Here is a 13,153-nt window from a genome sequence, read left to right as displayed (position 1 = left end):
GGCGCCACCTAAGGCTGCCCGCTGCTCTGGGTGTGTGTATCCACGTATGCAGTGTGTGTGTGTTCACTACTCACTACTCTGCTCCTAATGTGTGTGCACTTACTTGGATGGGTTAAATGCAGAGGTCAAATTCCAAGTATGGGTTACCATACTTGGCCATCACGAATCACTTTCACTTTCAATGTCGTGAATACCAGTGGGGAGCTCGGGATTTTCTTTAACTTCTCAATATATCTCCTCCTCTCAGGTTCACATAGTGTGGTGAAATAAGAAATCGACATGGTTAAAATTATGAATGTTTTTTTTGTGTGTTTTTATTACAATATGTCGCGTTCCAGTGGGCGTAGTTCTCAGAGTAGTTTGAGAACTAGTTGCGCTCTGTCTCGAAACAAACTGCTTTTTGGGGTCGATAGCTTAAAAAAATTATTTCTGGGTTATTTAGCTTGTTTGCTGTACACCTTGTCACACAGCAGCTTTTAGACATTGTTTTGTTTTTTGTTATAAAAAGTCATAAATGACAAGGAGGCAGCCTCTCGCAATGCAAAGTCAATGGAGACGGATTGTTTTCCCAACCGGTGTGGGCGTGGCCTAAATATGCTCTGTCTCTATGAGAAGAGATGTTGGCCGGTAGAGACGTGCAGTAGAGGTCTGCACTCCCGCGGGAGTACAAATTTTTAAAGGTCATTGCGGGAGCGGGCGTGATGATGAGGTGCACTTGCGGGTGCGGGCGGGAGGGATGATACGCTGCACTCCCGCAAATTAAATATGAGTGTAAAGTAAAATATATAAATGATTAAAGTAGCGTACATAATTTGTAGTTGTGGGGGAGATTCTGATTGGCAGCAATAAAAACGTTTTAAGCAGCCTAAACTTGTGAATGTTGTCGGGTAGGGCGGGGCCTAATCTCACGCACACTTGTTTAGAGACAATTCCTTTCCCGCTGCTCCGAGTTCGAATTCGAAAGCTAGTTCAAGTTCAAAATAGACCGCATGGACGAGGAACAGAGCGCCTCTAGTGCTTCAGATAAAGTACTGTTGTGAATATTATGCTGTTCGTAATATGGGACCAATAAATATGTTACCAAGTATTGGTAAGGAATTTTGTGTGCACGCATTTTTTTCCCCAAGACCTTTCGTCAGACAGAAAGTGCGGGCGGGAGCGGGACATTATATCACAGATGCGGGCGGGAGCGGTACTAAAAATGACAAATCTTTGAGTGAGCGGGCGGGACTGAACACTGCGGGAGCGGGCGGGAGCGGGTCTGAAAATTGTGTCCCGCGCAGACCTCTAACGTGCAGCCCTGCCCCAGGTGCGGCCCCACCTCGATCGATGTCATCACTTTTCCACTAACCAATAAGAAGCATTGTGGGCGGGTCCGCACATGCAGCCCCGCCCCAGGTGCACCCCCGCCCAAATCTGCAGGCTGCAGCCAGGTGCTTCTCTCAGATTCAGTAAAAAGATTCAAATGAACGACTGGCTCTGGTACTGGCTTACAAATCGGACGTCACTTATCGACCAGTGTCTGTAGATTTTGGAATATAAACGTCTGACGATAGAAACAGAAAGTTGATCGTCATGGGGATTAAAATAATCTTGCTTTTAGTTGTAATCGAACACTCGTGCTCTGACAACAATAACGGTTAGTAGATCATTAAATCAATGTGCATAAAAAGTGACTTGTAATTTAAAACCTTGCTGATTCAATAAAATACAATTAGAGAGCTCTCTAATTCAATTATTACTAGTAAGAATTTCAATTGCAGAGCTCTCTAATTCTATTTCTTACTAGTAACAATTCCAATTAGAGAGCTCTACAAATGGATTTTTACTAGTCATATGTCTCTATTGACCATTCATTTTTAATTACAGAGCTCAATTTTTACTAGTAAGAATTACAATTAGAGAGCTCTCTAATCCAATTATGACTAGTAAGAATTGCAATTGCAGAGCTCTTTAATTCAATTACAGAGCTCTGCAATTATACATATCTTTAATTAGTTTTTTTACTAGTAACAATTCAATTAGAGAGCTCTTTAATTGTAATTGTTCTCAAATGTGTCCACATGTTTTCTCCTAATTATTCTCTGGTGGTGGTATGAGAGCTTTCATTAATGGTCTTTTGTAGCTATTGATTGATTCGAACTGCATTCTGCATTGCAACTCAACAACGTATAATATGCAAAACAATCTCATGACAATCTGTATTTATGTTTTGCAGAATTGTTGGCTTATATGTATAAACTTGTATAATTTCATTCATAAGTTTCTGTACGGTCCGCTTACACCGGTGGTAATGTTTAGGGGTGGATCTCATGCTTACTTTTTTTAATTTTTTTTAATAATTGTATGTTTTAATAGTATATGACCGTCACTCATTGTATTTTGTGCTGCTTACAGATATGGTGCTGGAAGGCAGAAGATTTCTACCAGGTAATTTAAAGAGTTAGTTCAACCAAAAATGTAAATTCTGTCATTAATTAGCTACTCAACATCAAGTTGTTCCAAATAAGACTTTTGTTCATCTTCGGATCACAAATTAAGATCTTTTTGATGAAATCTGAGACCTTTCTGTCCCTCCATTGACACTACCAATTGGATGCTTTAAAAAGTTCATAAAGAGATCGTAAAACTAATCCATATGAATTGAGCAGTTTGGTCAATTTTTTTAAAAAGAGATGTGATCGCTTTATATGATGAACAGATTGAATTTAGTATCATGTTTAGGGGTGGATCTCATGCTTACTTTTTCTTCTTTTTTTATTTTTTTTTTATAATTGTATGTTTTAATAGTATATGACCGTCACTCATTGTATTTTGTGCTGCTTACAGATATGGTGCTGGAAGGCAGAAGATTTCTACCAGGTAATTTAAAGAGTTAGTTCAACCAAAAATGTAAATTCTGTCATTAATTAGCTACTCACCATCAAGTTGTTCCAAATAAGACTTTTGTTCATCTTCGGATCACAAATTAAGATCTTTTTGATGAAATCTGAGACCTTTCTGTCCCTCCATTGACACTACCAATTGGATGCTTTAAAAAGTTCATAAAGAGATCGTACAACTAATACATATGAATTGAGCAGTTTGGTCAATTTTTTTAAAAAGAGATGTGATCGCTTTATGAACAGTTTGAATTTAGTATCATGTTTAGGGATGGATCTCATGCTTACTTTTTCTTCTTTTTTTAATTTTTTTTTATAATTGTATGTTTTAATAGTATATGACCGTCACTCATTGTATTTTGTGCTGCTTACAGAAAGGATGATGGAACGCACAATAATTCTACCAGGTAATTTAAAGAGTTAGTTCAACCAAAAATGTAAATTCTGTCATTAATTAGCTACTCACCATCAAGTTGTTCCCAATAAGACTTTTTTTCATATTCGAATCACAAATTAAGATCTTTTTGATGAAATCTGAGACCTTTCTGTCCTTCCATTGACACTACCAATTGGATGCTTTAAAAAGTTCATAAAGAGATCGTAAAACTAATCCATATGAATTGAGCAGTTTGGTCAAAATTTTCTAAAGGGATGTGATCGCTTTATATGATGAACAGATTGAATTTAGGATCATACTTTGCTTCAGCAGGCCTAGGCTACAATAATTTGTATCAGATAAAAAGCACAAAAAAAAGCCTTTTCTCAAATGTGTCCAAATGTTTACTCCTAATTATTCTCTGGTGGTGTTATGAGAGCTTTCACTAATGGTCTTTAGTATTGTTTATGAAAGGGGCACTTATTATAATGTAGAGTGAAGTGCTGCCTTTCTAAGGTACTTTTCACAAGAGGAGTAGAGAAATGAAAGTACCGAAATACAGGTCCTTCTCAAAAAATTAGCATATTGTGATAAAGTTCATTATTTTCCATAATTTAATGATAAAAATTAAACTTTCATATATTTTAGATTTATTGCACACCAACTGAAATATTTCAGGCCTTTTATTGTTTTAATACTGATGATTTTGGCATACAGCTCATGAAAACCCAATATTCCTATCTCAAAAAATTAGCATATCATGAAAAGGTTCTCTAAACGAGCTATTAACCTAATCATCTGAATCAACTAATTAACTCTAAACACCTGCAAAAGATTCCTGAGGCTTTTAAAAACTCCCAGCCTGTTTCATTACTCAAAACCGCAATCATGGGTAAGACTGCCGACCTGATTGCTGTCCAGAAGGCCATCATTGACACCCTCAAGCAAGAGGGTAAGACACAGAAAGAAATTTCTGAACAAATAGGCTGTTCCCAGAGTGCTGTATCAAGGCACCTCAGTGGGAAGTCTGTGGGAAGGAAAAAGTGTGGCAAAAAATGCTGCACAACAAGAAGAGGTGACCGGACCCTGAGGAAGATTGTGGAGAAGGACCGATTCCAGACCTTGGGGAACCTGTGGAAGCAGTGGACTGAGTCTGGAGTAGAAACATCCAGAGCCACCGTGCACAGGCGTGTGCAGGAAATGGGCTACAGGTGCCGCATTTCCCAGGTCAAGCCACTTTTGAACCAGAAACAGCGGCAGAAGCGCCTAACCTGGGCTACAGAGAAGCAGCACTGGACTGTTGCTCAGTGGTCCAAAGTACTTTTTCGGATGATAGCAAATTTTGCATGTCATTTGGAAATCAAGGTGCCAGAGTCTGGAGGAAGACTGGGGAGAAGGAAATGCCAAAATGCCTGAAGTCCAGTGTCAAGTACCCACAGTCAGTGATGGTCTGGGGTGCCATGTCAGCTGCTGGTGTTGGTCCACTGTGTTTCATCAAGGGCAGGGTCAATGCAGCTAGCTATCAGGAGATTTCGGAGCACTTCATGCTTTCATCTGCTGAAAAGCTTTATGGAGATGATTTCATTTTTCAGCACCTGCTCACAGTGCCAAAACCACTGGTAAATGGTTTACTGACCATGGTATTACTGTGCTCAATTGGCCTGCCAACTCTCCTGACCTGAACCCCATAGAGAATCTGTGGGATATTGTGAAGAGAAAGTTGGGAGACGCAAGACCCAACACTCTGGATGAGCTTAAGGCCGCTATCGAAGCATCCTGGGCCTCCATAACACCTCAGCAGTGCCACAGGCTGATTGCCTCCATGCCAAGCCGTATTGACGCAGTCATTTCTGCAAAAGGATTCCCGACCAAGTATTGAGTGCATAACTGAACATAATTATTTGAAGGTTGACTTTTTTTTGTATTAAAAACACTTCTTTTATTGGTCGGATGAAATATGCTAATTTTTTGAGATAGGAATTTTGGGTTTTCATGAGCTGTATGCCAAAAACATCAGTATTAAAACAATAAAAGACCTGAAATATTTCAGTTGGTGTGCAATGAATCTAAAATATATGAAAGTTTAATTTTAATCATTACATTATGGAAAATAATGAACTTTATCACAATATGCTAATTTTTTGAGAAGGACCTGTATATACTTTCATTTTACTTAATAATATATATATATATATGTCTTCTCTTCCTTTGACACCAAATAACTTATGTCTTGTTGCATCACTGCACACTGTAGAAACGAACAAGTTCATTCAACTTAAAATAATTTGTAACCTGGCTGCCTTAAAATGTTGTGTTTATAACATTTATAACACGTGTGGCGTGAGCCGAACTTATTGGGGTGGGCCGTGAGAGAGTGTGTGACACTGAACGGGCCGTGCTTATGTGTAGGGGTAAACACTGGGAAATGGGCACATTTCGTACTGTAATGGGTATACAGTCAAAGACCCAGAACCAGATATGAAGAATGAAGACCCAGAGTCAGAATTATAATAAATTAAAAGAAAAGTTTTACTGAAGATATTTTGCAGTGTTATCAGCAGAAGTCAGCTTCAATACCCACACAGGAGTTCGTAGGCCACCCCGCTTACAGTTACAAAGATCACAGCAGTTATTCCATTTCCAAGGTCTAAGCTACGTCATTGCTTACAGGTTTAATGATTCTGATTGGCTAAGGAATAGATAAACATAGTAATTTTCCACACATATACAGATAGACGGAAGCATATCTCCATCGATTATACAGCTGACACTCAGACCCTGAAGTAAGGCACGTCATGACCTTCCAGGTCACAGATTTGGGTTGCTGGGCGCCAGCATGTCCAGAACAAAAAATCAGTCAATCTCAAATAATGCCAGTGGTTCCTTAACCTGTAACCAAAAAGACTGACACACACACACCGACACACAGCTTTTCCAAGGTTGGATTTGGCCAGGTTCTAACTATAAACAGGAGAGTCCTCTCAAAACATCAAGATAATGCGTTCTTTCTCTCAAGGATAGCTAAACTTTAGTCTAACTGGAAAGTAAGGCTTTAACAAAGAAATGGTCCCTTAAACTATTGGCTTCAATGACCCCTATATGTTTTAACACATTGAAGACCTTTCTCAATCACAAAACGAGTCTCGATTTTATTTCTGGAATCCGGGCTGAATAAGCAAGCACTGTTACTGCATTCAGATATCAAATACAGACATTAAAGAATACATGAAAAGAACATTTCAGTAATCACACTGGTAACTTTTATAACAAAGTAAAATCTCCAGAGAAGTCATTTAACTCATTTGATATTTAGAAGGAAAAATATTGATTAATACCTTGATTATAATCACTCATTACATATACATTGAAGCAGCAGTGGATTCTAATCCACCCCCTTCACTACAATCACAGTCTCTGCGGCTTGAGCCGGACACAGAGACAAAGTGCTCTTTTTGAGATTTATGTGGGTAGCCGTGAAAACGGCCTTTGGATACAGGCGAGCGGCTCGAGTGACGGGCTCGTTGACTGCAAAATCGAGGCTAGGCAGGCAGCTGCTTTTTAGAGCAACCTGTCGTGGAGCTGGAGCGCCTCGGAATGAAGTGTTGCATGTCTTGCGACGTCTTCTGCATCTCCGAAAAGCGTTCGGCGAAACCCTTGACCGGACGGAGAGATGGGCGCATCAAGGAAAGTGGCTCTGTCGGACTCCATGGCGGCCAGAGTCAACCACAAGTGCCTTTCAGTCACAGTGAGAGCTGCCATGTTCCTCCCGATGGCCTGTGCAGTGGACTTGGTGGCTCGTAGAGCTAGGTCCGTCGCGCTTCTGAGATCTGTAAAGTTCTCAGGATTCGGGCCCGCCTCGTCCATAGTGCGCAGAAGGTTGGCCTGGTAAATCTGGAGCACCGCCATCCAGTGAAGGGCCGACACGGCCTGACCGGCGGTGGTATATGCTCGACCAATGAGAGCCGAAGTGGTCCTGCAGGCTTTCGAGGGAAGAGCGGGCTTAGCCTGCCATCCAGTGGAGGGCGGGCATAAGTGTGTGGCTACGGCTTACTCGACCCGCAGAATGGCGAGGTAGCCTTTATCCTTCGCGCCGTCAACAACTGAGAGCGTCGTAGAGATAGAAGACCGTAGCCAGGCAGAAAATGTCACCTTCCAGCTCTTAGATAGCTCCTCGTGCAGCTCTGGCAGGAATGGAGCGGGCCTCGTCTGAGGGCGTAGAGCGGCGGCCGGGCAGGAAACAGCCATCCAGCCTGCTGGGTGCGGGTTTTTCGGGCAGTGACCAATCGAGGCCGAGGTCGTCCACGGCCTTGGTGACGAGGCGAAGCAGTTCTTCGTCGACGCTGGCCAGCACGCTGCTCGACTCTTGCAGGGAAGGGGCGGGGTCCGGATTGGAGCAGCTGACCTCTTATAGAACAGCTGTCCTCTTCCGCGTTGTCTCCCTCTGACACAAGATGCACGACAGCGGTAGACGGAGGCTGGGCGGCCGTGATCGAGGCAGGGGAACAGGACAGCGACGCACGCGGGGAGATGGCCGGTGTGCATTCGCTCACTGAGGTGGCCTCCAGAGCTCTCTGTGAGAGGTGCTTTTTACGGCGCAGCCCAGAAAGAAGAGACGGAGGAGTGGGATCCACGTTAAACGTGACTAGTCGAGCCCCCAGGGTCGACATAGCCATGTCCTCGCATTCCGGGCTCAGCTCTTTTAGAAAGTGAGTTCGAGGGCAAACACACAGCAAGTTAGGAAAAGGATATGGGCGCCGGAAAGCGCAGCAGGTAGGGGTGGAGAAGCGGCGAGGATGGCCAACTCCTGTTCTGCGAAGCAGATGCTCGTCCCGCCGAAAGGCTTCGTCAACGAATAAAATTGATATAGCCTATATCCAGGGTTGGGGAGTAACAGAATACATGTAATGGCGTTGTGTAATCAGGATACAAAAATCCAGTAACTGTAATTCGTTACAGTTATGTCAAAAAACGTAGTAATCAGATTATAGTTACTTTTTGAAAAAAGGGGGGATACTTTCAGGATTACAATGGTTTCATTTAAAACTAAATAAATCTGTATTTTGCCATAATAACTTTGCTTGATTAATGACTCACGAGTCACGTGTGCCAACCGCTGGTGCATGCGCAAAATAACAGCTCTCTACAACAATCTCCTCAGACACAGATTGAATCACTGCTGCTAGAAATGATGCTGCCCACGGATAAAAATGCTTTCATTTCTTGGAAATTCGGAGAGTAGCTTTTTTAGTACCTAAAATGTCCTTTCATAATCTCTTCTCAGGCTCACTTAACGCGATGTTCGCTGCTAGGTAACGTAGGGGAACTCCCACTGCCAAAGGCCCAAGTTCAGTCAGGCAAATTAAGAAAAATCACGGCTTTAGTCAAGATGTAGGCCTATTTTAAAATAAACTAATGTTGATTGTGTAGACTTTTTAAATGTTGTGTTTTTATTATTTCCTTGTAGCCTACATGTTACTTAAAAATAAAACAAAATAATCTGTAATGTACTGTAGCCACTAGATGTCTGTATAGCCCTTTAAATAAATATATATTCTCTATTTTACTGTTGAAGAAACATTTCCATTGTCTAAAAATGCTTTATTATAATTGTTTGAAAAAAAAGAATTTGTATTCTCTATTTTCCTGTTGACGAAACCTTTCCATTTTCTAAAAATTGTTTCTTATTATATTTGCTTAAAAAAAATGAATTTGTATTTTCTATTTTCCTGTTGAAGAAACATTTCCATTTTATTTTTTCCTTGTACATGTCAAGTTAAAAATAAAACAAAATAATCTGTAATACATTACTGTAGCCACTCGATGTCTGTTTAGTCCTTTACATAAATATTTATTCAGGGCTATGAAATTCTTAATAAATAAAAGTTGTTGTTTTTTAAAATAATATCTGTCCTTGAAGTAATCCAAAAGTAATCAGTTACATTACTTTCATATTGTGGTACTTGGATTACGTTACTGAATACTTTTTTTATGAAGTAATTTGTAACTGTAACGGATAGCATAGGATGTGAATAGTACAGATTACTAGATTTTTACAATTAGGTTAAGACATTAAGTAAAGTTAACTAAAAAGTTTTAGTTAGAATCACTGTTGGATTTAGTAGTAATGATTTCATGAACTTCTTCACCGAGAAAATTGAAAGCATCAGAATCAAAATCGTAAACGTTTGATCTCTGCTCGCGCCTTATAATTCAGCCGCAATTATCACCCCGCAAGAACAATTACAATGCTTTACAACCATAGAACAAAAAGAGTTAAATAAACTTATCACTTCATCTAAAACAACAACATGTTTATTAGATCCTATACCAACTGAACTACTGAAAGAAGTGTTACCTATAGTGGAAGAGCCTCTTCTCAATATTATTAACTCATCTTTATCTTTAGGTCATGTTCCAAGAACGTTCAAGCTGGCAGTTATAAAACCACTTAAGAAACCACAATTAGATCCAAATAACCTAGCAAATTACAGACCCATTTCGAATCTTCCATTTATGTCAAAAATATTAGAAAAAGTTGTGTCCGCTCAACTCGGCTCTTTCTTGCAAGGAAACGACATCTATGAAAAGTTTCAGTCTGGATTCAGGCCACATCATAGCACTGAAACTGCGCTTGTTAGAATCACAAATGATTTACTTTTAGCTTCGGACCAAGGCTGTATCTCAGTACTAGTTTTACTTGATCTTAGTGCTGCGTTCGATACTATAGATCACACAATACTCTTAGATCGACTACAAAATTACACTGGTGTTCAAGGACAAGCATTAAGCTGGTTCAGGTCATATCTGACCGCTACCATTTCGTCTACTTAAATGGAGAAAAATCGATTATAACTTCGGCAAACTATGGAGTGCCGCAGGGATCTGTGTTAGGCCCTTTATTATTCTCAATATATATGCTGCCACTTGGTAATATTCTAAGGAAACATGGAATTAGTTTCCATTGTTATGCTGATGACACTCAAATATATATTTCATCACGGCCAGATGAATACGCTAAATTATCCAAATTGACAGATTGTGTTAAAGATATAAAAGATTGGATGACGCGTAATTTTCTTTTATTAAATCCAGACAAGACAGAGGTAATACTTATCGGTTCTAAAAACCGTCCACAAAACCTTTCACAGCACGACTTTAACATAGTAGGATGCCCTGTTACTTTATCCGCTACAGTAAAAGACCTGGGTGTTATACTAGACCGCAACCTGTCTTTTGAAAAGCATATTTCATATGTTACAAAAACAGCCTTTTTCCACCTTAGAAACATTGCTAAGCTACGTAATATGCTATCAGTCTCTGATGCAGAAAAGTTAGTTCATGCATTCATGACCTCGAGACTAGATTACTGTAATGCTTTATTAGCTGGTTGTCCTGCATCTTCAATAAACAAGCTACCGTTAGTCCAAAATGCAGCCGCTACAGTTCTTACTAGATCAAGAAAATATGATCATATAACACCGATTTTATCATCACTTCATTGGTTACCTATAAAGTTCCGTATTAAATACAAGGTATTGCTTTTGACTTATAAAGCTCTAAATGGTTTAGCTCCAGTCTATTTAACGGATCTTCTATCGCCTTACAATCCATCGCGCTCTTTAAGATCACTAGATTCGAGGCTTCTGGTCATTCCTAGGATATCCAGATCCACCAAAGGAGGCAGAGCATTTTCACATTTAGCTCCGAAGCTCTGGAATAGCCTTCCTGATATTGTTCGTAGCTCAGACTCTCTCTCCCAGTTTAAAACTAGACTGAAGACGCGTCTATTTAGCCAGGCTTTCATATAAATTTTTTATCTTACAGTTACTGTAAATTCGGCCTCTAGTTCATAAACGCCAGAGGAGAACTGGCCCCCGACTGAGCCTGGGTTCTCCCAAGGTTTTTTTTTTTTTCTCCATTTGGTCATCTGATGGGGTGTTAGGACACCATTAGGTCACTGGATGGAGTTTTTCGGTTCCTTGCCACTGTTGCCTTTGGCTTGCTCAGTTGGGGATATTCAAATTAATTAACCAATCATACCATTGATCAGCTCTACCAAACTTGGATGTCTTTTTTTCCAGTAATAAACAAACATTAAGTTGTTTTGATTGATACTGTGAAGCAGCTTTGATACAATCTGTATTGTGAAAAGCGCTATATAAATATATTTGACTTGACTTGACTTGACTTGACTTGATTTTACAGTAAAAAAGCGAGCGGTACGTTTTAAAAGTATATGACCTTCACTCATTGTGTTCTGTGCTGGTTACAGATTCTGACAGCTGTCTGGATATTTCACCTACTGATTCCAAAATTCCTCAAGGATTTACAGCGATGTGGAACATCTCAGCCAAGTCTGCTGAGTTTCTCAAAGGCTTGATAGTCACATCCGTCATGCCCTCGTTCTACATCCTCGTCATCCTCATTAGTTTGCCCCTGAATGCTTTTGCCTTGGTGACGTTCACCTGTAGGATTAAAGTGAAGAAACCATCTGTGATCTACATGTCTCACCTGGCGTGTGTGGACCTGTTCTTCACCCTGTTGCTGCCTCTGAAGATCCACTACCAGCTGAACGCTTCAGATTGGGTGTTCGGTGAGGTGGCGTGTCGTGTCGTGTGCTCACTGCTGCTTACTACTGCTACATGTACTGCTCCATACTTCTGATGATGTGCATAAGTGTGGACAGACTGCTGGCTGTGGCGCTTCCCATCACCTCTCAAACCTGGAGGAGTGCAAGGAAAGCCACGTGTGTGTGTGTGCTGGTCTGGCTGCTGGCGCTCGCTGGTACAGTGCCACTTCTCTCAATGACACAAACGGTCAAGGTTGAGAATGTGGGCGTCACTTGTCATGATGTACTGCGCGAAAACGACTCTTCGAGGCTGTTTAATGTGTACCTATTCTCCATTCTCTCCTGCCTCTACTTCTTCTTGCCACTGGTTGTCACCTTAGTGAGCTACTTTACTATCATATATGTACTCAGTGCAACGTCTAAACGCTTAGTAACATCATCATCACCTTCAGGCAATCGAAGGAAAGCTGTTATTATGGCTATTGCTGTGCTGGTTGAGTTTGTGGTGTGTTTTGCTCCAACCAATGGCATCCTGTTTTACCACTATGTTCGTTTAGCTACAAGAAGAAATATCGGGGAGGGAGATTCATCATATGCTGTTTACCTGTTGGCTGTGTGTTTGGGGAGCGCAAGTGTTTTTCTGGACCCTCTTCTGTACTACTATGGCTCGTCTCAATGCAGACAGCAAATGAGATCTGTGTTTTGGTGCAGAAAGGCAAAACGGGTGAAAACAGCAAACATATGAAATGCTCTCACTACAGGAGCACAATAGGTGAGGTAAAGCCTCTTAAAGATCTCTCTTAAAACAACAACTGTCATATTCTTGCTTGACAAGTTCACTGTATTTAACTGCCAGTATTAACCGATATGGAATGAAGTGTTCCTACATGTGTTAGTGTTCAATTTCTCTGTATGCACTCATATATTATTCAATTTACCTATATATCATGCACTATATTGACAATGTATAGCTACTGTGTTATATCAGTGAACGTTTTTGAGCACTATTTATAATTCATAATATATTATCTGTAGGCTATATATCATATATATAATGTATGTCACCCATAAATTAAATATAATCATAATAAATAAAACCTGTAATAGCCTACCATTTGACTGAAGCCAATTGATTATTGATTTACCATATTTTGGTTCTGCATTTGCACAGAGGCTGTGATTGAGCAATCTAGCTCACAGTGTTAATCCATATGTCTACCTAATGTAAATAAACGAACAGCGTATACTATTCTGGTAGACACATATATATGCCGTTGTGTTTAATGCATTAGATATCTAGCTATTTCTTAAAGTCAATTACACCAA

The 13,153-nt window shown here is 40.3% G+C and overlaps 1 protein-coding gene across 1 annotated transcript in view; it reads left to right on the top strand.

Moving 5' to 3' along the window:
• The window catches only part of LOC143723435 (uncharacterized), a 67,429-nt gene extending 54,493 nt beyond the window's left edge, over window positions 1-12,936 (top strand). Inside the window, exons 6-9 of the mRNA XM_077215858.1 lie at window positions 2,398-2,430; window positions 2,830-2,862; window positions 3,257-3,289; window positions 11,531-12,936. Of these exons, the coding sequence (XP_077071973.1) occupies window positions 2,398-2,430; window positions 2,830-2,862; window positions 3,257-3,289; window positions 11,531-11,922 (491 nt within the window). The 3' untranslated portion in view covers window positions 11,923-12,936. The remainder of the gene's footprint in view (window positions 1-2,397; window positions 2,431-2,829; window positions 2,863-3,256; window positions 3,290-11,530) is intronic.
• The last annotated feature ends 217 nt before the right edge of the window (window positions 12,937-13,153 follow it).

The sequence above is a fragment of the Siphateles boraxobius genome, unplaced genomic scaffold (assembly GCF_051911475.1).
Source record: "Siphateles boraxobius isolate OS27281-9 unplaced genomic scaffold, OSU_SipBor_1 7, whole genome shotgun sequence".
Taxonomy (NCBI): Eukaryota; Metazoa; Chordata; class Actinopteri; order Cypriniformes; family Leuciscidae; genus Siphateles; species Siphateles boraxobius.
This window is presented reverse-complemented; position numbering and strand designations above follow the sequence as displayed.